This window comes from Streptopelia decaocto (assembly GCF_964273445.1).
Source record: "Streptopelia decaocto genome assembly, chromosome: 2".
Taxonomy (NCBI): Eukaryota; Metazoa; Chordata; class Aves; order Columbiformes; family Columbidae; genus Streptopelia; species Streptopelia decaocto.
The window spans coordinates 121,394,669-121,419,917 of NC_138655.1; the positions used below are offsets into that span (position 1 = coordinate 121,394,669).

The 25,249-nt window shown below is 38.5% G+C and overlaps 1 protein-coding gene across 3 annotated transcripts in view; it reads right to left on the reverse strand.

Annotated features, from left to right (window-relative positions):
* The window catches only part of RBMS3 (RNA binding motif single stranded interacting protein 3), a gene marked incomplete at its 3' end in the record, with an annotated part of 709,654 nt that overhangs the window by 597,377 nt on the left and 87,028 nt on the right, over window positions 1-25,249 (reverse strand). For all 3 annotated transcript variants that reach the window (XM_082045370.1, XM_082045371.1, XM_082045372.1), the window contains one exon: window positions 6,169-6,237. In XM_082045370.1, the coding sequence (XP_081901496.1) occupies window positions 6,169-6,237 (69 nt within the window). The remainder of the gene's footprint in view (window positions 1-6,168; window positions 6,238-25,249) is intronic.

Here is a 25,249-nt window from a genome sequence, read left to right on the forward strand (position 1 = left end):
TGAAGTTTGGTTTGTGAGCTCAGGCTCCAGATTCCCACTGCCTTAAAAAACAGATGCCAGGTTCAGTCTTTCCATATGATGGCTTACCAAAAGCATCACACTAGAAGTGGTAGCCCACAGATTTTTTTTTTTTAAGCAGACCCTTTAACATCAGGTTTCCATTTGACTGGAGGAAACCAACAATCTCTAGCAGAAGATATGAACAAGTGCTACAAGAGGTGAGACACACAAAAAACTGTGTCTATTAGTCAGGGTTGTACTCAGTCTGGCTACCTACTACATGGGTCAGTCTTTATTAATAGTAGGCAAAATCCCACAGCTGTAATGTGCATAACATGACATATTCTATGGATGTAATAAGAGCAGCAAACCTGCAGTACTGAGCACAGGTAGTTGATTTTTCCAGTCCTTCAGTGAACTTCGAAGTTTAACAGTTATTTTATATACCATATCTTGCAACAAATATTTAACTGGCTAAACTTGCTTCTGCAAGGCACTGCCTCCACCTCAAATTTAGGCTTAATGAATTATCTAAGGTCAGTCTAACAGAGGCTTGTTGAAATTCAGTGAGTCTATTTGACAACATGTCAAAAAAAAAATTAAGAATTCTGTTTTTTCATTCCATATTTTATTTTGCTCCATGTGCTTACCCAAAGAGGATTTAAAAACAAATGTAACTAGGATTAAAGTGCAATGAGAACCAAGTTCAAATGTTGTAAAACTATGATGATGTATGATGTAGAGGTATGTGTAGTTCTGAAAAGACGTATTATGGAAAGGAGGTATTTAGGGATTTTATACTCAATTTATTGCAAAACTGACAAATTTCCCTCATTAACTCCGATTAAGTCCGCTGATTTTTGCTACAGTTTTTTGGTTATACGCCAAGTGCCAGGAGGCAGTAACATATTTCTGTGGCTTGGGTTGTCTAGTCTGCTTTTGGAAAGTTTCCAGATCTCATTTGACCTTTATAATAAGGTTTAACCCTAGTAGTTGGACTAAGTCACTCTCATTTAGATGAGCAGACTGGTACAGCTCAAACCTAGGTCAACTGTGAAGGAACGTTGTTGCTATTCGACAGCTGTTCAGTGGCTTTTGGGAAAATCGTTGGTGTTCTCAGTCCATTTTCTAGTGGACAGGCACTTAACTGAAAGTTTACTGCCTCCATTTGCAGTGCTCAGCGAAAAGGCAAACAGCTGAGTCATCAGGGAGACAGTGACTTTCTCAATACTGACTTTTTCCAAGTCAGACTTCATGTACTGACAGGAAAAAAAAAAAAAAAAACAACACAACAAACAAACAGATGAATATAGAAATCTTTACAGTATTTAGAACTACATATCTTCCAGTTAAAAAAAAAAAAAAAAGTCACTTCACAGGAATGGATCTTCTGAGTCATTGCTAACAAGTACTCCAATAACCTTTGTGCTCAGGTAACATGGCAGACTGCACAAGAGAAACTCACCATTACCCATCTCCTTGCTCTAACAAACAATGAATGCATGTTTGATACAAGCAGGCTGCAATAACCCCAACTACTACTAGTTGAACCATCCCAACTATTACCAGCAGCTGTACCTTCTTAAAACTGAATAAATACTCTGCTCATACTGAATGATGACTACAAGGTTCATTTTGACCTCATGCACTGCAAAAGAGACTCCTGAACTGACAACTATGTATAATTATCTGCTTATCAACACATTATTGCTCCAACACATATATAAGAACAAGGGCAAAAATTAAGCAAGGGGAAAGCAGGGACAGACACACACACTCCCACCCCCCTATAGATAGATAGATACAGATATATATATATAGATAGATAGATATAATATGGAGGAAGCAAGAGAGCCAAGTTACATATACTTAAGTCTCTGATCTTGAATTCAATGAAAGAGCTGCCATAGTAAAGCTGGAATATAATCCTTCCTAGCTTCCATCTTCTTGACTGATATTTCCATCATCTCAATCATGAAGAAGCGGTACAATTAACTATCAAACTATCACATGAAGTGGTTGAAGAATCAGCCTAGTTAAAAATTAGATCCTACACTGAATGTTTATGAACATCCACTGTCTGCTCTGATTCCTCTGAGAAAGCTGCTAACTACTAGGTACTAAAATATAATTCTTATCTCCATGTATAAAGAACACAATATTGAAGAAACAAAATACATTCTCACCTTAAGGCAGGCACTGATGACAAGTCCAGCAATGGACAAAGCCTTTGACTGTCTGCAAGACAGCAAGAGGCTTGTGTTGCCAACACCAGAAAGCCAGAGCAGTAATTCTGTAAAAAAGCAGCAGTGAAGCCAGACAGAGGAATATTATGAAAGTTTACTTGAGCATCCTCCTGTCCCGTGGCTCATTGGACACAGTTTCACTTTCTGCATTTTTACTTCATTAGCTCATAAGCTAATGTCTTGCTAATAGATACAGTGAGGGGAAAGATGCTGAAGTGTTCTATATTATTTTTAATGGCATTTAAGACACACCAATTATTCTGCAGGCTCATTTAGCACCTAATACTAAAGACACATTCATATATTTCTAGAACGTAATATAATCTAGGCATCTCTAAAGATACTGCTGCTAACAAGTCTTGTTCAAGAGACTTGGAACATTGTCACAAAGGTGCCAGCCAACAGTGGTGACCAAATGAATGGTCTGTCTTGACCAGCTCCTCAGTGCCCACAAGCACAAAGAGACAGCCTGTCTCACAGTCATTCGGGGGAAAGGTATCAGTGTCTTCTGCTCGCATATAGGGGTGGATATATTTGCGAGATCTGCTTAGGTGCTATCCACTTTTTGCTTATCAACAGTAGGGACATCAGCAGGTTAGAAGGGTTGTTGTCCCATTTTTCTTTTCATTTAGGACACTTCACCTATGGTTTCTTCAATGCCTCAGCTTTAAGCTGGCATCTGAAATACTGCATTTCTTCTCTTTTTCTCAAGTCGTTACTAGTAATAAGTTAATTGTTGTTAAAACTGATTCTAGGGACAGCTGAGCTGCAATACTGAGTACCTTGTGTCCCACCAGCCTGCATACCTGTGATTCCTAATGAGACACAGACCATCCCACACCTGGATTTGTCATCACTCTAAACCACTCTGCCTTGGCTGCCACTCTGCTCAGCAAAAGTGGAATGTTAGAAATCAGCTGTATCATCATGCCTGATAAAGTCCCACTTCCTCCTTAATTTTCATCAGCAGTAAGAGCCAGTTGCACTTGAAGAAGCACACACAGACTTCAGAGAAGCATGGAAGGACTAAGTTCACTTCAGAGCTTCTCACAAAATTACTGCAGGCTTCTTCACACATCAAGTGATGCCACTAGCCAAGAACGGCAGCATAGGCAATTTCAGCTCATTAGCGTCAGTTTGCATCTTCTCCTTGATTCCACCCCTCAAGCCAGTTTAGTGTATCTGAAGGCAGCAAGGTCCAACACAGCTCCATGGATGCCAGTTCAGAAGTTGAGATTTGGTTTGGCTTCCCTGTCCACCTCCCACTCCTTTAATTAAATAGATTAATTCCTTGGCTCCAAAAAAGATCAACCTTTTAGACTATTGGCTTCCTATTCTGACATTGAGAAAATGGAGTACTTGAAAAAAGCTAGCTTGAAGCACGTAGTAATGCCTCTTTCCCAGAGCAGTCAGAAGGAACCTCTTAATCAAGTTTTAAAGATGCCTCCCTTGCAACAAGACACTTTCCCAGGCTCAAGGGGCATGAAAAAAAAAATTCTACGAACAGCTTCACATAAAAAAAATCTGAACACACAAATTCCACATGTCCACGAGAGCAATGAGTTAATAGGAACTTAGTAAAAACCTTCCCCAGATAATGTATTTGAGATAAACATGCTTCTGCTTATCCAATACAAAATACAAGCATGTCTGGGTAGCATAAAGCAAAACAACTCAGTGAAAAGTGTGTTATTTTCAGTGACTCACTGACCCCACCTGCAGAACCCCTTTCAAATCTCTCACCCAATGGACCTTCAAACTTCACACAGATAGGGGAAATGAAAAAAAAAAACAAACTTGGGGGAGGGAAGGACGAAATCAATTTAACTTTTAACATTTCTTACATGCATCAAAGGTCTCAGCCATGTAGCTATATTAGGTTTCTGTGTGAATTCTTGTAAGATGTATGCGGAAAAGCCTTCACTGGGTTCACTGCATGAGGCTGAAGCAAATGCAGACAATATGAATTTGAACTTTAATCTTTTTCTTTCCTGGAAAGCCATCTTCAAAAAAATGTTTAAATAAACTATATATAGATGCTGGCAAGTTGCAAAGCTGAATACAAATCTCTGATCCAATACAAATATTTTACCACTCAGCTCATGAGAGTGCACAGCAGTATTCAGGTCTCCCAAACTGAACCGCAGCATGGCTATACATCCTCACAGTTGGTGATGGTATTTGTAATATCCGCAAGGCAAGTTTATAAGCTTATTAAACCCAAAACACAGAAGACAAAGGCTTACAATAAACAAGGATGAAAAAGAAAATATTAGAGCATAAATGACAAAGAAAGATGAGATTAAAAGGTGTGGGGTGAAACACAGGTAGAGGAAAGTAACACAGACATGCTTTAATACAGCACAACAATTTTTTTCCTGCAGATGCTGGATGGTCTAGACATACTTTCAAACAGCATTCATGGTAGTTAATCCCTCAACTCTGCTAGTGATTTAACAGGGTTCTAATGCTGTGAACAATCTTTATTATGTACTTATCTCCCCCTCCCTCCTCCAAAAAGGAAATCAAGTGTGTAGAGTGTAAACTGCATTTCATATGATATGTTAGGATGACCTCCTCCTGACTGAGGAATGCGTCTCCCATTCACAAGCAATGTCAAACACACAGAAAGAGGGGAAGTGTCATTGCTGTTTCAGCCTTGTACCTATTTGTGGTACTCCATGAACTTTTTCTTGCTCACTGGCTGATCTCCTAGGATGGGGCAAGCAATAACCACTGAAAAGAATTAACCTTCTGCCTACATGTTCTTCATTTTTACCACCCTCTTCCCCCCAACATGTTCAAAAAGTGGAAGAAAAAGAAAACATGGAAACCTTAGCAAGCAAAAAGAACATTTATGTAGAGTGGAGGCCCAAGACTCTTAACAATGAGGAAGCAGAACTATTAAAACATGAAGGATGGTAAAATACATACCTAAAGGCCCATAAAGCATTTAGCCACATTCTTTCCCACCCTAATTTGAATACAAATGATATTCACAGTTTCTTTGGCTTTAGTTTTCAAGGCCAAATCTCAGCTTATTGGAAGTTTCCTCTCTTGCTGTATACATGTCGTTCATAAAAACAAAAACCTAGCATGTCAAATCAAGAATTTGCTCGCCAAGGTAACTTAAATTTTTCATAGTGTCAAGGAGAAGGGGGTTGTTGCTTTTTTTTTTTTTTTTTTTTTTTTTTTTTTAAGAGATAGTGTGTTAAAAAGAGGTCAGAAAGAAACAAAAGTAGAGGTTGGGAGAAAACTGCTAAATATGATTAGTACTGAATAAACACTTGGATTTTTTTAAAGAAGTTGCTTTAGTTGAAATACACTGTTCTTTGATTGCAAAGCAAGCCATCTCCTTGGCTTTGATTTTGCTTTTGATAAAGTAACAGAAACCCTGAATAATATTCAAATTCTTACACTAAAAAAATCATTACCAACAATACTTCTTCCTGGCTACCATTGAACAGCTTTCCAATTTCAGTCTGGGTTTATAACAAGCTTTCCTGAAAGTTTTAGCCATCATAACCACTTCATAGCTCAGTTGTTTTAAGTAGAAAAACAACTACTGAGGGCAGGGCAGCATGGGAGAACGTGACTTCACGCATTGCCAAGGAGCGACAATCAAACACACTCAAGTGACAAGACGCAAAGGATCGGGGGATCCAGCCAAAATAACCACCCCTGACAAGCCCCAGAGAGGCATCACTGCATTAGAGGAGTCACAGCTGCACAAGCCTCTCCATGAGCAGCAAACAGCATCTCACACTTTGCCACAGGATGTCCTGCAACAACTTCAGAGATCAGCATGACCTAGTTGGGTTACTGCAGGTAGAGAACATTCTCCAGTCCTCCCACAGATTCATTTTAAAAGGAAGCATGTGTCAACCTGAGCTTCGTATTCTTTTTGACGAGGGCATATTACCTGATGGGGCTGTGAACTGGACCATCTGCTGTAGGAAGGAGCACCAGAAGTCTTGTTGGCTGTAGATCTCTGGGAAATAAAAGATAAGCATGTCAGATATTCAATAGCATCTCCATCATACACACAGCCAACTTTACTAGTCTCAACCACGTAAACTCCCACTGTAAAAAAACGTCTAAACAAAACCCTCAAGAAACCATAAATATGATACAGTAGCATGGAAATCACTCAGCCTTGGGCCTCAGAAACTCAATTTTCATCTCAACTTCTGCACGTCGCTTAGGCTGCAAGTTTAAATGCTGAACCCTGACCTAAATCAGAGCTACAAAGCTCTACCCTTCAGCCAGGTAATTCACTCAGATTAAGCAAACATGCTCTAAATTCACATTTCTTCCAGAAAGGCATCATTAAAGGGGTTTATCTGCCTGTTCTAAGAAGTTCTATCTATATTTTTCCCCTAACTCATAGTCATGTTTCATTCCATACTTGATACCAGTTTTACAAAAGTTGTTCTTTACTCATAGAAAATAATGCAAAATTGTTCTTTCAGGATCACTTCACCTTACTGAAAAATGAAACCTGGACATTTTTGGAATAGGTCATAAAAAAAGTCTATTTACCAACTTATTTTTGAAGAAAAAACAGTCATTTTAATTTTATTCCTATATTTGTTTCACCCACTTTCCTATATTTGCTTTCTGATGCACTAAGGAAAAAGATCATACCATGGACTTTCAAGTCCATATCACATTTTAATATCCATACCATACATGTCACACACAGACCTTACAATCAAACTACTTTTGATATTGCAGAAGCAACGCAATATGGTGTTTAGTACAACACCATCAGTTATTTTAATACACATTATCCCCAGTTTCAAGATTATTTTATACCATGAGCTCCTATGCCATTTATTCGTAGTTTAGGCTAGAGTCCAGCATAACACAGAGCTTCTCCAAATCCACCCCTTGCTTATGTGAATTAGTGCTTCTAAAAACACCCCAAAACACCAGAGTCAGTAGCCAAATATCTTGTAAGTATTTCACTACGATATTGTGTAAGCCCAAGTATTACAGAAACCTTGTGACACTAGGGCTATCTGCATGAGGAAGATCAGGTAGGTGCGAGTTACCTACTCATGAGATCTGAATTCAAACAGGCTTTCCAGACATGAGATACTAATTTATCAGTACATCATGTCACCAGCAGGATGCCAATAAGGGGACAGATTCATATTTGAACCATATGGACATAAATTACACTAAAAAAATGCAAGTAAGACAACCCATGAGAGATTTATACCACAATGCAGTACACTCTTTGTAAGTATGGAAATAAATAGCTTATGGCTTTTAACACCCAAGGATATAGTACATTTCTATGCCAATTATAACCACTAGGGCTTATACTTTCTAAAGCTGGCATGTAATTCCCACTAATGAGAAACTGCCATTGCTGTGATTGTGCTTTTGTGTTAGCCTATCAAAAAGCAGTTATTTTACAAATGTAATTATTAGCATTACTGTATAGTGTATTTAGCTTCTACTAGATACCCTTAGAAGGGCAGGCATTTTTTAATAAACAGATACACCACGCAACACAATAACATTTTCCTTTGATAGAAACTTTAGAAAAGACAAGCTGCACACTATGTTGATTTCAGATTCTTAAAGACTCATGAAAACTGTCCCCGTCTGCTTCAGGAGGAGGACTGGTCAATCTATGAATAACAGGTTGAAAAACAAGGTAGCTGGAATTTTTCTGGAAGCATCTGGAAATTCTTTTCCAGCAGGATGCCTTTCCACAAGCACCACACACCTTTCTTAATTAATAAATACATAATCTACGTCTGCCTTTAGTATTGTCCAACAAAAATTGCATACCCCTCCTGTCTAAACACATAAATAGCAGTCTTCGACTTCATTACTTGCGCCAACACCTGTAACCTCTAGTAAGAACATTTGCTTTACAGCATTTACTCTTTTGAACTCTTTCACCTCACTTTCAAGGTTATCCCAAAGAAAGATATTGCACAGAGACACGGTACCTCAGTATTACAGAGAAAGAAGAGAACCCTTTCTAGGCCGGGCAGCCAGCAGACAAATGCCTCCAAAGACAAAGGCAAAAGATAAATTTTGTCTAACTTCACAAGAGAAGACCGAGCCTCAGAAGTATTTAGAAGCTGACCTCCATCTTCCAATTTGATTAAGAGGTAGGCATTAAAAAAAATATAAAAATAGTAGTATAAAAGGATTAAGATCAGCATTTATCTCCCCTATCCTCCCAGGATTTCTTTTTCTCTTCATTCATAGATCAATGGATAGGAACATTTGCATATTCCAAGACAATCAAAATATTGGGCTATAGAGCAAAGGCTTACACTGCTCACACACAGAAAGTTCTATGTTAGATCATTTGGAATAGATTCTGAAAGATCTAGAAAATACTTCCATCTGAGCTTCTTTTCAAGTTCTAAGAGGCAATAGGAAAAAAAACCTGAAGGCTGGACCACATCCCCTGCTTGTTTCAGCAACTAAAATATTTGAGTCAGGTGACTTAAAATAACATGCATGAACAAACTCCAAACACACACACATACACACTCTCTCTCCTATTTCACTGCAATCGGTAGAAATTGGACAACCACCTACCTTTAAGAGTATGACCCTTCACACCTAGCAGCCAAAGTCGTGAGCTAGGCCGCACTCTCTGCTGGATGAATAGCTTTGCACACAGCTTGCGCTGAAAAGGTGACCTCAAGATGTTGCATTTTCACCAGGTGTTTTACCAGGGAGAACCTGGGCTGCATTTAGCCCCTTAAGCCACATCCCTTCCTTCAGCTAAAATCACCTTCCTCATCACTCTCCCTTTTGAGAAAGAAGCAGCACATACACAGAACATTTAAGGACTTCCCTTACGGCATAACTAGCACTTTAGTATAAGCCCTAGACATAAACCCCACCTCCAGTCTTGCAGAGCTCCCTGACAGCATCATTTGAAACACTTAAACCAAGTAGCTCTCCTAAGGCCTCCAGCAAGCCCCACTCTCAGCTAATTTTCTATCCAGTCCTACCCCCCCAGCTCATTTCTGCTGCCTGCAATCTGTTTTGCAGTCATGTGTAGGTAGAAAAACCCCTCCCCAACTATTAAGAAGTAATTAAGACTGACTGTTCTAATTACCTGCTTGCCCAAGCTGTTCCTCATGTCCTTGCTCCTCCTCCTCCTCATTCCCCCTACTCGTGAAGAGAGGTTAAACTCAGAGCTGCAGCTGTCCACCAGTCACTTTAAAAGACCTATTAACTTCTGATGAAAACTTTGGAAAAGTGTAACAATTTTTACAGTACACCATACTTCTGAAAGCAATAAAACTGCCAACTGGACATGTGGGGTTTGGTATCTGAGATGGATTTTATGAAAAGAGAGAGGGAGGAAGGCTGGTGGGCTTATACCTCAGTATAGGAGGAGAAAGTCTGGTGGAGGTTCAGGTGTAATGCGTGCTCCAAGCACATGGCCGACCCAAGCCTGAACATGAGGAATGCTGATGAAGCATCAGGCTGCTCCCAAATCCCAGTAAGAGCAGGTAAAAAGTAGTTTTCACAGCAATACAGTGGCACGGATAAGAGTAAATGATGCAGTGTATGTACAAAGCTGCTGGTTTATATGCAGTTTGCAAGAAAAGTGTTTTCTCGGAAGATTCCTACTACTAAGCACAGTAGACAATATTGCAAGAAGCCAGGACAAAACACTTCCAGAATACATGTAACTCTGAGTATGGCTCAACAGAATAGCTCCTGAAAATACATGTTACTATTTCATTCACGGGCTAAGGCTATTAATGTCTGTATACAATATGAGATCATGTAAAGTCCATACATAATTTCTCATTCAGTCAAGGAGAGCTTCAATGTAAAGCCACACTTTAAAATAAGAAAAGCAGAGCACAAAGAAAGAGTTACAGGTGTCACTACTCTGACAGTATTTCTAAAAGCAAAAAAGAGTATATGTTCTGATAACAAAGCCGAAGTTTGTAGCTTGCTCTACAACAAAATAAACTTATAAATCCTTCTGATGGGCCTGGCAATTCATCCCATTAGGTTGGAAAAGTATCTTAAGATGGGATAAATCACTGTCTGGAAGCACCTGCCTCTTTCCATCCTCTCCCTGGAGACAGAGGCTAAGCAGCCAGTTTGATTGAGACATCTAACTTTGGATGGCTAACATTAGGTGAAATTAAACCTACCCACAATTCCTGTCCTCCGTCCTACCAAGGGACTTAGGCAATTTGTCCTCTTGTAGGGTTTAAAGAGTTATTATGGTAGCAAATTTGCTATGTAATTAGGGTACTTTTGAACTGCCTTGTGAACTCCTATGAACATTGTTAATCTCTCATATGCAGCTCACTGGTATAGATGTGAAGTACTGTCTTTCAGAACTTAGTCAGATTTTTTTTGGCTGGGCAAGAAAAGGAGAAAACATTTTTACTTGTAAGTAGAGAAAATAGAATATGAAAGTAAATGGACAATAATAGTAAACATAATCATATAAAAAACATTTTTATCAGAGAAAAAGCTACTTTGACTTTTAACTGTAGTTCTCTGGGAATACAATTATAGTTACATGATATACTACAAATTCCTCAGCTCTTCAATTCCCTGGCCAAAAGTCTTACTGGCATTCGGCAGGTATCTTGCTCATCAGCTTTACTGGAGATGTTGCTTGTTTAAAAGAGTATAGAATCCCAGCTGTTTATGCAAAGGCTGACATCAAATTCAGGATATAATTTGCACTGTCTAATATCTAGATTACTTTTTTTTCATATTATTTGCTATGGAATTTCCCTGATTTTTCCATAAATTTAAAAATTCATTTGCTGAACAACATAATAGTGACATCTGAGAACACTGTAAGATGTTAAGGCACAGAAGTTCTTTCTTTGAAGTTTGCTTTCTTTTTTTCATGGAGTTTTGCATATCTGTCACTTTTGCAAAGAGAAGCCAGTAATGTTATGTTAAAAAGGAACAATATTTGATGGCTATTTATTGACAGGCTTTTGGATTCACTTGTTTATTTTATTTTATTTCGCAGCAGGTGTTTATGAAGAGAAACCCAAGTGAAATATAAAGTTTTAACCTCTCAGACTACACAGGGCTATAATGTCCTTTATGACTTTCAGAAACAAATAGTGGGTGAAGTTCTTTTGCCATTAACTGTAGCAGACTAGGCTGAGAGGGGTGTGGATTTTGAAGTATTGAGTTTTACTTCTTTTTATTTATTGAGCCTGTTACACAACACCACATTATATAAAATGACAAGTTATTAATTTCTATATGCAAGTTAAAAAGAAAAGATGACAACTGATTCTATCTGATCAAAAATGGTGCTTAGAGGAATTACAGAGTCTGAAATATGAACCAGTTATATCCCTTGAAACAACACAGACTTCATGCCTACATATCAATCCATCCCTGTCTCTGGTCTGGCTCCAGACACCCTTCAGCCTTGTTGATTCTCTGTATGGGGCAAGACCTTGCACACTTAAAGATACTAAATCCTTCATAGCTTCTTCCTCAGAAATGTCACCTTAAAAGATCAGTGGTGTCAGCTCAGTGGAAAGGGTCTCTCTGTGCTTCCAGTCTGGTACCATATCTGGTTCCATGGGGAGAGAAACTTTGCTGAAGCCTGTTCATTACAGCTGTGCCACTCACCCATGAAGCCATTTCCACTCCTGTGCCATAAATATACATGAGTCCTTGCTCCCTTCGAAACCTCATCCCCTTTTTCAACACTACCAATACTATGCTGGAAATTCATAGCTAGTGCTGCTCTGGACATAAGACAAAACAAATGGCAAATACTTTAAAGATCCATGTTTTATTTAATACCATAGAAGTAAAATTAATTTTCAGGTTCTCATTCTTCACAGTTAAAAATCCTCCAGAAATGCCTGGAAAACTACCTGTTTTCTAGTGAGACTAGCACTATGAAATTCCAGAGAAAGTGATTTTTTTTTTAATCAGAAAAATGAAGACAGAAAAGGTCGATAATTAGATTAATAACAGGAACATCATTTCATTGCAGCTATGCAGCAGTTTGTACCACACAATGGCTAACATTGCTGATCACGGGGTTAGGACACAAAACCTAATATAGTGGTGTTGACAGCAGTGGAATGACAGGACGTGGCATGACAGTATGGTCTTCTCTTCCATGCAAGGGGCACATGATGCATTCTTCAGCTAGCTTGGCAGCTGAGTGAATAGCAGATGTCAAAGTGACATCATCATTTTGCAGTGATGAGATGACGCAGGAGAATCATCAAGTATGTTGTCCCATAAAAGTGTAAAATCAAGACGCAAGCATTAAAAAGCAACTGATTTGGCTACGGTGGTCAGGGCGTAAAATGTAACAGAATTATGAGAGGTAAAGTTTGTAAGTAAGTTGTAAATGAAATACATTTATATATTGTGTATGAAAAAAATGTGCACAGTGGGAAAACAAACTTTCCTTAAAATTGTTGCACAATGTCATCCAGGATTACTTCCTCTAGCTTACAGAAATCAATGTTATGACAGGAAGAGACAGAGCAGGAGAGATATTGACTGAGCTGTCAACCATAGGAGCACATCTCTTTGAACCTGTGAGCTTGGGCTTTGATGAAGCAAATGGATTCAGTAGACATTTTTATAGGAACTCAGGCACTCACTCAAAGTACTCACTTGCATTTTATATCCACTGTCTCCTCTTGGTCATCAACAGTGACTCATAATTTTTGAGGTGAAATTGCCAAAAGTAGTATAATTCATCCATTACTCACCCCAACAGTGGATTCTTGACAGTTTAGCAATTTGACATGGGCTCTGAACCATAGTGTAGGGCTTGTCATGACACTGTAATTCCCCCTCTTTTTTCTCTTTGTCCACTCCTGTTCACCAAGTTAAGACAGATATTTTGGCACCGTGGAAGGAGAAAAAAATTCTGGACAAAGCCAGGGATGAAAACATCCTCTCTTCAGAAACTCCCTTCACACTTATCAACCAGGAGTTCTGTGTTGAACAAAAAAAAATTTCACTTCATGACCTCCCCTATCCAACTTGATTGTTAAAACTAATAATGAATGTATTTGAAATTTCAAAGTACATCTTTAAATGGGGATGAAGTCCACAAGCCTTTTCTATCTCACAAATCAAATAAGAACTGATATTATAGATTGTGCCCCACCACAAACCACATCTACCTTCGCAGAACTGACTGATCAAGCTTTAGCCAACAATATTGTAGCCACTCATTCCTCCTCCATTCCCATTTTTATTGGCCAACAAAAGTGCTGCGTACTTGAATCACAAACTTAATAACTGTTACTGTTGGTGACAAGCAACAACTTATTTCTTAGGAATTTTAATATGATTAAAGGACTTATCATCTCTGTGGAGATCCTACATACACCATGATTTGCTGTGCAGTCAGCACTTTCTCCCAAAGGCAGAGGTTTTGATGATTAGTTGCAAAGAGAGAGAGGAACAACCTTCAAGTCTTCCAGATGCAGTTGACCTAAAGTTGGCACCTTTATTCCATAAAATGTACAATTAAGAAATTGTAAAAAAGTCACAAGACTTGAAAACACACAGTAAGATAAGGAGGAGAGATCATTTCAACTTCAGTGAAAAAAAAAAAAAGAAAAATGAGAATATGGAATCATTCAATGATTTGAGGTCAAGAACTCTCCCAAGCACTATAGAGAAGGTAGGGGAGCACATCACAGCCATATGAGAGATAATATAGTCAGAAAGTGGATTTTTAAAAGTTAGCAGCTGCTTCTGTGAAAAAAAAGCCTACAAGGTAGGAAGTAAGTATAGTAGTAAGTGAAGTTATATTATATTATCAGCAATTAATAACTTTAAATAATCAGTCAGGGAACACAACAGTACTAATATTACTAGGACATCTACTCCTACTGAAAGAATGCACAATGAAATATAAGATGCATTATCAGAAGAACTCAGAACATATGACATCTTTTACGGCCTTCGGACTCTCACCATTTTCCTGAGCAAATGAAAGGCTGGGGCACAAGGAACTGTAGGGAACTAACTACAAAAAAAAGACAGTGGAATGCGATTAGTTTTTTAGGACTGAAAGATGTGGCTTTCTTCAGAAATTTGCATAGGTCTCCAAAATGGAATTAGCAGGTATACTTTGATTTGAGACAAAAGAACAGCATGAGGAATGTAAAAGAATTTCATTGTAGTGAGGGCTGTTCTCTTCCAGCAGATATTCTGAGAAAGATACCCATGCAATTAAGAAAGCAGATAAGAAATAGGAAAAGTGACCCAGAATCTTTGAGTAATATCAGGTCTGAGGTGTTAAAAGATAACAATGCAGAAGACCGACACTGAGTAGGGGACCTTCAGTGATATGCTACGGAGCGTATCAAAAATCATTAGAGGAACAAATGCACATATAAAAGCAATGGATGCTTGCATAAGGTGTGGGGGGACCTTTCCTTCTTTTGTGAATGTTCACTGAAGATAACATGAATTCAGTGTTGTGCTTACATTTAATACTATAATAAATCCAAAACAGCAAAGTGCCTTGATAAGACAAAGAAAAAGACAATAGTGCAGAAATTGAAGTAAAGGATGGTATACAGTAGATGTACTAATCAGAGTATTTTACATGTATTACAGTACTGGGAGTCAAGGAAATGAATCATGAAGTTTCAGGAAAGTACAAAAATAAAAATCTTTATTTGCAAACAATGCAATCAAAGAAAGGTGGAGGAGGTACTGTAATCATCCCTTTAATGATGAGACAGATAAAAGAGAGCAACAAAAGGCTGTTTTCTAGATAAATGAGTCATTCTCAGAAGAATAAAATTTTTAAGGTATTCAAAAGGCAACCAGACATTCAGGAAAAATGCTGGCACTTCCTGCTAAATTATTAAGGCCAGGACGCAATAAACTTAGTCAAATTTTTTACAATTTAATTTTGCTAACATTCACAAGGTGTGGACAGAGAAAGTCACATTTCCAATTTCAAAATAAGGATACATAGGAAATATGAGAAATATTTGTACATTTCTTCTAATTACAACCTCAAAAATCCATCCTCCACACCTTTTACAGACATATACTCATTAAGAGAAGAAAAAGTAAGAGACAGCAAGTATTGGTGTCTGACAAAGAGCATGATGTTCCCTACCAAGATTAGTCACAAAAAAATGAAATGAAATGTGTCAAGACAAAATGCTGATAGAAACACATTTAAGGTATAATTTCTTAGAGGATTTAGGAAGAATATGCTAGTGGGTCTTCGGTCTGCAGGGAGAGGATCTGATATCTTAGAAGACCATAGCACAAGCATGTAACTGTTTGTCTGATGTGTAGAAAGTTGAATGCTTTCTAAGTAGGGAGACAAAGAAATTTCTGCTGTGTTTCATAGCAATCCAGCACTAAGGCGGGAAGAGGAAGAAGCCTCATAGTTTTCAGAAAAGTCCAGTCATTGGGACAGTCTAGGGTTGGGAAGAACCAAAGCATCTGCCTCAACTTCTGAGCAAGTGGCTGCTGTGGAATAGACAGGTAGAAAGAAAAGGGTGGTTTTAGATCAATAAACATAACACGAAAAATTAAAGGAATATAAAACCAGATAGATAGCTGTGTAATTATAAGATTTTGAGCAAGCTTTCTATCAGGCAATGACCTTGGGTTGCAATGAGTTCAGTAGCATAAATACATGGCAGTTTGTGGGAGGAAGAAATTCAATTATTTGCTACTTGGACCCGAGTGACAGTGGGGAAATTTGTCTTTACATTCTTATTTTCCTAAAAAAAAACAAAAAAAAATCACCATAGTAAAAAAAGGGATCATTTGACTAGATTAGCACTGATGCTGCCTAATCATCAGCTGTGACAAGGAGCTGACAAGCTGAAGGGGTGACATTGTGCTGCGGTTTGACTGTAGCCCGTGCAAGCATAATGCACCTAGCATGGGTGACAGCCTCGGTGACTGTGAAGCAGTACAAGGTTTACTACCTGTCAGCCAGACACAGCAAACTCGCCAGGCTCCTGGGCATGTAAAATACTCTCATTTTGCTGCAGACATTTCCACAGAGAATTACTGAGAACACAGCTGACTGTTTTGCACGGGACCCACACTTTCACTTTTATTGCCCAAGCAATGCGATTTTTTTTATAGAGACATTCTAGTAATCTAGATAATACTCTTTTGCAAACAGTATGCTCGCTTATCTCAAGGCAATCCTACACCTTTTCTCTCCTCCTGCCTTCCTCTTCTACCAGTAGGAGCCTTTAGGTTCTCCTTGTTTGAGCCCCTGTGCTTGCTTCCTTCGTTCAGCTTGCACTCCTGCTCCTCCAGGCCTGTCACCCAATAACCTAAACTCTGATGCCACAGAAAGTGAGGCAGGCGTTCAAAACTGGCTGCCCCTGCAAGAGAGAGATGCGACATAGTGGCTAGAGCAGCAATAATTGTGAAAATGTACCATTCCAGCTTCTTCAGATGTACCTCCCTGCACCATGATTGAGGCACACCATGGCAATAAATTCTTCTAAGAGCCCTTAAATCTGTCACACTAATTGCTAAATGTGGAGTAGCCATTCATCTTTCCTGGTAACACTGCAATGCAGGAATTTGCTGTAAGATTTATTTTTTTTTTAATATTTCCTTATGATTAAAGCATAAAATGAAATAAAAAGTAACATCACTGTCTATTTTCAGGCTAACACTTCTTTTTGAAGCCTGCAGAGGAAATCAGGATGGAAAACATGGAAGATAAAAGGACAGGTATTTTCCTGCGTTATTTATATGCATTCTTAGCACTTAAGACACTTATTTCTAGACTGCAGAATGAATAAACACCACCCACATTTTCAGAAATATCCTAATAATCTTCTCTTCTAATTTCTTTATAGAAATATCACAGGAAGTCTCCATTCATTTAACACAGAAAGTAAGTGAAATTTGACTGTATTTTAGCAGAGAGGTCAAATATTTAAAACAATATTATTTGGAGCTGATCAATAAATATACGTGGAAAGAGACTTCAAGGAAAACACAAGCAATAATGAGAGGCAAACTTGGGATCATGAGCATGTCCTTTGTCAATTAGCTCAGCATACAGTAACTTTGCCAAATTAAGAAAATTCCAAGTGCATTAGGAAAGGCTGCCCTCTTCAGACAAACTTAATAAAAGGTACCCAGGAGAAGTTCTAAGTGTCTTGAAGTTAAAATAAAAATGTGGTGAAATGAACTGTGCAGTGCAATATCAACATAGTATCACTTTCTTCTGCTTAATAACAATTTGCTACTACATAAAGTGCTTCTTGTCATCAGCTACATATTAATGTGTGTTTGTTTAGACTCACTACAGATCCATTTGTACATTTTCTATAAAGCTGTTAAAACTTTCATTCATATGCTGAAATATAGAGACATAATTAATTAAGCAAGCTATTGAGTCTGAGCTTTCCCTACACTGTGTATGTAAAAACAACTCATTTTGCCGTGCTAAATTTCTATCACAAGGGAATTTTCATTAAATACAATAAACTTGCTGCTTTTCTCTAACACAACTTGGGATTTACACATATTCTGTTCTCCCTAACGATCCAAAATACTGCCTGGAAAAATATTCTTGTCAAAGTGATTTGTGATATTCAAAATATCACCCTTTTGCCAGTAAAACCCTGTTATTCTTCACACTGACTCAGCCACCTCTCGTGCTGCTATCTTTATTTATAGGTGTAGTATTTTCTGTGATTTTGTGGTATATGCTTGCTAAAATGATTTAGATGGAAAACATAACCATGATTTCGTAATAATCAAAATACAGTACAGTTTTGTTTGGGTATTTTTCCTTCATTCAATTGAGACATAGTGTAAAAGAAAGGCATATTAGTTGAATAGCAGCATTTTATATGCTATTGCTAGTTCTTACACAATAGAATTCCTGAGAACTGTGCTGTAATTCTTTCCTGCAGTGAAACACAGGGGTGTCCACATTGGCATTCTTGAATTTTCTTATGCTGTTAAATTATAAGGCTGCTTGTGCTATGAAGAGAGATTGGGTTATGAATTTTCTGAAGTGACAGATTCTGTTATATAAACCACTGGTGAGTCTGGGAAAACCATTCAACATTTTCAGCTTTGGAATTAATTTTATTCTCCCTCTTCCCATGAGGAAATTAAAAATGTTCACAATTTTACTGGTAGGGAGTGCAGTTTCCATGACAAAGTCACATCCCTGGGAAAACCCCAAGTGCTTCCTCCAGCCATGGGAGGACAGAGGCGTGGGTGTGCAGAGGTACAATTCTGTCCTGACAGCACCTGTTGTGAGTGATTGAGAAAGTCGAACGAGCATCTCAAAATTAAAAGGCTGCTCCACAAGATAGCTGCAGTATGCTTCTTGTTATAGACAAGACTAACGGTCTTAGAGAACTAACAGAAGAAATATGTTTTGTGGAATTAATTATAAGCTTTTTTTTTTTTTTTCTGTAAAAACACTGGTCTTTTCTCCCATTACATGCAGGTCTTTCCAATTCTTTCAGGCCCAGGCTGGTGAGAGAGCTAGTCAGGTATGTCCACTGTCCTTCAGCATTATAGATGTGGCATCAAAAGTGAACTGTGAAGTAACTGTCAGATACTACTTATAAAAGTTAATATTATATTCTTACAGGAATGATTTCCTGCAGTGACAATTTGTAATTGCAGGCTACAGAGTCCATTCAGGACTTCATAGAGTAAATTACTCAAGCAGTAAGAACTCTTCTGCTGACAGCAATTTTCAGTAAAAAGAATTTCAACAGGTAAATGAACACCTGGAAATTTATTAATAGAGAAAGAACACAAGAAATGAAAGTCTGTGATGGATAAATCACAAATTCATATTGAAACATTAGAGGAAGCCAACAGAAATTCAGGGTCAAGAAATTACTGATTTTTCCTTAAATAAAACAAGAAAGCAACCCAGCTGTGTCCCAAGCACTGGCTGATAAATTCACTCAAAGATTTTGCCTGTCTCCTGTTTCTAGGCAAAAGCCATCAAGAAGGTAGCAACACCATTATTCCAAAATCTGCAAGCTTCACAGTTCTTTCCCATACTCACCTCCAGACTTCTAACCAGAAAATGGGGGAAATGAACAACACCCTTCCCTAAATATCCAAACCCCTCAAATAACATTTCTGTGTAATCTTATTACCTCTGTTCAGAATTACTTTATATTTAACACTCCACTCTCCCTCAAAAAATAGAAATGTATAAAACTTGATGCTTCAGAGCTTATCTCCAGGTGTCTGCAATTACTGTGGGCAGAAACTCCCTAGATGTGCACTAGGTGATTTCTAACACCTTGTCACATCAAAGACAAGTGACAAACATAAGCTGACCACCAGGCCCACCCACATGCAAACGCCAAGTCAATTTTCGCATTGCTCGACTTCTCTGACCACCATCAGCGTGGCTGTTCACAAAATGTTGGCAGCCTGCTTTCAACACCTGAGCACTTTGGAAGGTGGAGTATAAAACTTTTCACAGCCTTACATGTAAGCTTCAGTCAGCAGGTGCAACTCTTGAGTCAGACAAGTAGCTCTAAACACCTTAGCACTGGATTTCAGGAAGCCAGGTGTGTGGCACAGAAAAACTCACATTCATAGACCCAAAGTATAAGCTGTCTAGAATATCACAGTAAGAGCTGAAATACAAAGGAAAAGCAGTTTTTCCTGGGATGTAGGACAAAAAACATATACTCTTGCAAGAAAAAGAAAGAAAGAAAAAAAAAGAAGGAAAAAAAAAAAGAAGGAAAGCGAGCTGATATTCATTAAAAATGGAAGAAATTGCTCAACAGAGTTTTAGGGTACTTAAACACAGTATAAATCCATGCAAGTACTTGGCAGTGGGGCAGGGAGAGGTTAGTTTAAAATTTAATCTGGCTGTTCAGATTGTGGCAGAAAAGCCACAATTCAGCCTACACAAGCTGCTTAAGTTCAACCAAAAAAATAATAAAGCAAGGGCAGAGATCCAATGGAGGCCCAACAAGTCCTTCACCAAGCGTACAGAAGAGTTTCAGTTGCGTAATACCAGCACTGTTTTAAGCCAAGTCCTGTGTCAGGGTACTTGGCAAGTAGAAATATAACCTGCAGTTGAAGCGGGACAGCTTTCCTTATAACATGAAAGTTGTGTCCAGTACGATGCATGTACACTGGCTGCATTAATATGTTTAACATCAGGATTCCTAACTTGCCACTTTAAGCAGTGGGTATTTCAGCACACTGTCCTGGGGAATGATTCTGTGCACAGCCAGTACAGCTTATTCCAGTTCTTTCAAAGGAATAGCCACTTCTCTTCCAGCTGTGTGACGCTGGACTGATGTCAGATTTCATAACACCCCTTAGGTCCCACTTCGCTACATCAACACAAGATCATCATATAAGCTGGGACTGTACTCACAGACACGGATACTGAAAGAGACCTTGGCAAAACAATTACTTAACTCACATTTGGCTTGTGTCCTTGTACCTTCAAGCTGGGATTTTCAAAGGAGTTTGAATTTCACTGGTAGATGAACACATAATACCCCTTCATTCCTTTGAAGAGTCCAGTCTGAAGCTGTAATGAGCCTGCAAATAGTGATTAGCATTTAAAGTGGCACCCTCAATAATAAAATCCCTGTGAGCCAGATTCTAGTTTTCTGGAAGTGAAAGACACTATTCACATTTACCTCTCAGGAGGTCTTGTACTGCTAAATGAGAGGTTGCAAGGTATCAGCTCTAGTGAATTGCTCCGAGGCTTTTCAGGTAAGATTTAATTCTTGGTGTTTAATTTGCAAGCTTTCTGGAGGCTGCAGTTTGCTGCTCCCTGCTCCGTTCCCCTTCCAGCCTGAAGAGCAGTACCTGTTGTCAGCCGGGCTGCATGAGGCTGGAGTGAATCCCTCCTAGTCCGACACATGTGAATCATCATGTCTGAAGTCTGAATTTTGCATCGCGCTCAAAAATCCTGATGCCTACATCTGGAGCCAGACAGAGTTTTGGGGCTGTGAGGGTCTTTGTGGTATGCTCTGCACTTCTCCTGCCTCCTGAGACTGAGTCCACAGCAGCCACAGCTCAGTCTTCAGCAAAGCACTTCATCAACATGAACATTGTAAGGGCTAGCTAAAAGCACACGGGAAGGATTTATCTTGTCATCAAACTGAAGCTTAGTAAAACCAAAATAACAAATGAACAAACCTGCAGCCAAGGTAAAACTGTCTGAATCCACAAGCGGGGAAGCATTCAAATAACAGTAAAGCTTTCATTCCCAGCTGCTTCTGCAGACATCATAGGTGTTAAGCAGAAATGCCTCATGGAAACCAACCTAACCTGGGCAGGCTCTTTCAGGAGAGTAAATAGACCGAAAAGCCTCTTGATGCCCATGTAAACGCCATTACCTCTCTTTCTACCTTCTGCTGCAGCCCACAGAACAACGTTGGTCAAACAGTTCGGCTAAAAGGCCAAGCGCAGGCTTAGGAGCTGCACGTTCCCCAGAGAAGACCTCCTCTGCTCTGAGTTTTAACAAACAGAAAGTCTCTTACTTTTCTACATTAATCTTGAAATCTGTTCCACTTTCCATGCTTGACTACAGAAACACCCTCTGAAGTCCCTGTAATAAAAATATTAAGCAGAACACCGAAGTGTTTTAAAAATGCTATAGCACTTGAGTCTCTGTCTGTCACTCAGTGGCACATAGCAATTTAAAATTATTGAAGCTCTTAAATTAAGTGCTTAAATTTAAAGGCGATCACCACTCTGAGCATGTGAATTGTACAACTATCTGAACTATCAAAGTGCTTCAATTTACTCTAAGCAGGTCATTTTTTGAAGTGACAAGGGAGCTTGTGATTGCCCAGCCTGCAATGATTTAAAGGTAGTGAATATTTCTATTCATTTTTATTTATAAGTACTTGAGCAATTCTGGTAGCTTAAAGGAAGCCTGTGCTGAACACATTTGAGCAAGTTGGGGGGTATTTGTGTGATTTTTCTGTTTTGTTTTGCTTTGCTTTTAATGAGCAATTTTGCATTACCATTATCCTTCAGGAGTCAAGTCAAAGCAGGTGTTTTTTCCCTGGTTCTTCCACAGTTGTGTGGCTACAAAAATTGAACACTCATATCCATTTTCCAACTCTTCAATTCACTTAATATACACTGTACAATTTTCTGAGTGTACTGAAAATTTCATTGCTTTGTAGCTACAAATTGAAACCTATAATGCACATCTCCAGGAAGCAATCATTAATGGCTTTTTTTACAATACAATGTATTTAGTCTTGCAATTTTGGCACACAGTGCCTTTTGAAAGTATTTTCTTAAATGAACTAGTAATAGCTAGTTACCCCCTGTAATATATTACTCAGTGATGAAATAGTTATATTCCATACACAAACCTTTTATAGCCGCAAGGACTATAGAAACACAAGAGATCCTTAACTCCAGGATGATTCTTTCCTTTGCCATCCAAAGTAGCTTAGGGCCTGAATGAGGCCTTGCCAGTTTTCTTTTTTTATTTTCTTTTAATTTGGACAGCTTTCTACATATTCCCAGAATTGTTTTAATATTGTACTATCTCCCGCACTGCATAAAGTTCAATTAGAGAGATTCATTTTGTGGGCCTTTCTCTTGTGCTACTCCAAGTGCCCCATGGCAGAGCTGTCATGGCTGATGTTCTCACTTGATTCACAACTCCCAGCAAATATTTCCCATTTTCCTTTCTGAATAGCTTTAATGATAAAGCATAATTATTTGAAAACTCTGATGAATTCTGGTATTTGTTATAAATTAATTCCACTTAATGCGTAGTCTTTTTAAGGCACTTTATTTCTCTCCCAGAAATAACTTCTGAGTTGAAGATTTGTCAGTTAGCCTTCCAGTTGCAGATCTTTGAAAAATCAAGTCTCTTTTAAAGGGAAGCACATTTTGGCTACTTGACAGCATTTCCTTTTATACATCTGTGCTGACCTATGAACTACTGCAAAGTCTGTGCATTACCGCTTGTATGCTTTGCCTCCTAAAATAACGTGTGAGCTGGGACCTGGGGGGTTCTTGCTGCAATATCTGTTGTTTACTTACACCTGAATGATAACCAGCTCATGTTTATGATGCTGAACAGTCCTGAACTACATGGGGGGGAACTTTTGCCATTTGGAAGACTTCTGCAACCAGCAAAGTCTAAATAATTCCAGTGTACAGCTTCTGAGTTTTACAGTGCCTGTTTTGTATGCATCTACATTTTTCAGCATAATGGCCAGTCAAATACCAGAGGTAAGATAATACAAACGTGCTTGACATTTATTTATTATCAAATAATTTGCTCAAGTTTACATTGATTTAGCTGTACATGCTGCACCTTGATAAAATTATTTTTATTGGCATACTGTGACACATGAAGATGTTTCAGAGTAATTTATAAAGAGCTATGTCACATGATTTCAGAAAATGTATGAAATTTTTTTTAAGCCATTTGATGTTCTCTTGAATAATTAACCCTCATGTGAAAAGTCAGTTGACGGGTTAATTTTTCAGGTTGAAATCCAGTCTCCAACTCAACCACTCATCTAATTTTCTTCTATATCGCAATGGGGAAGAGTTTGCATGTCACTGGAGAAAGTATAATAGTTGCAGTTGCTAAGTTTGCTAACTGCTATGATTGCTTACATCTCCGCTCTTTGGTACTTTGACTATAATATGCTGCTATACGGTCCTTCCCTCATTATTCTGTGAGATTTTCCTAGTTCCTTGCTTTGCTGAAGAGTTCAGTAATTTATCAGGCATCTCCTTCTCACAAACATTTCCCTGATGTTTTGAACTTCACCTGAAGTTTTCCCACATTTATGAATGTTTATCATATCTTTCTACTGTACCTTAAAGCAAGTGCCATAATAGCAATTTCAGAACGGTCTACATCTTAACCAAGTTCACTAGCTGAGCCTGTAGAATATTTTACTACAATCCCCTTAACCAACTGTTTAACTTCTTGATGAAATGATCCTTCTTGCTCCCTTCATTTCTACTCATGTTGCCTCATACTGCACAGTCCTTTGTTTTAAAACTTCTTGCTGTTTCTTTTTTCAGAGATATTTCTGAGGAGCTAATGCTTTTTTTGGCTTGTTTCTTTTCTGTTCCTCAGTTATGCAGACTAAACTTCAGGAACTTCTTTCTGAAAATCAATAACAGCTGTTGCAGCATCTACGATACGATCATTCAAAAAAGACAATGGCACATCAGGGCTGACTTGTACAGAATCTGAGCCTCGGCACACGTAGACTCCTTTCACGGGTACAACTGGAAATTTGTTTCGTTGTGTCTTGATTAGCCTCATCCTCTTCCTTTTTTTAGGATCTTACAAAAGAAAAGTTGGAAAAGAATTGAAAGGCTGTTTTTGCCCCATTCTCTGCATTAAGTTCAGATCAAGCAGTTGTAGACTATCCCTGGCAGAGTTTCCTTTAACCATCTTTTAAAAGCCTCTAATGAGGAGCCCTGAATGACTGTCCCAGTGCTGGAACAATTGCTTACTATTCCTTCCCATCATTCATGTATTTTGGGGAATGAAGTTTCCCCTCAGGCCTCTTTTTTGCTAAATTAGACAAATCAGTTCCTTCACTTTGTTTCCATAAGCACGTTTTCTAATCCTCTTTTCCTGTTACCTTCCTCTGGAGTCTATCTGGTTTGTCTGCTCTCAGCTCATCTCCCAAAACCATATATCAGCTGCAGCTACACCAGTTCCAAGAGCAGTTTTCCTGCCACTGACAAAAAGGTTAAAACATTCCAAAGTGTCATTCTCATGTTTTTGCAGCATCATCATAAAAGGGGTGCGCTTTTTTAATGAATATGTTTTTCAGTCGGATAAAACAAAAAACCCGGTAACTTCTAATATCAGCTCATCTAAACCATCTCATGTCTTCAAGAGCTGACCTGATTTTCCTTTTAGGAACAGTTAAACCAATTAAACCAATTCCTGGTGACACCATCTGGATGACTCCTATGACTTGCAGAGAGCCACATTTAACAATGGTTTCTGCTCACTCCGAACTCTGACGCTG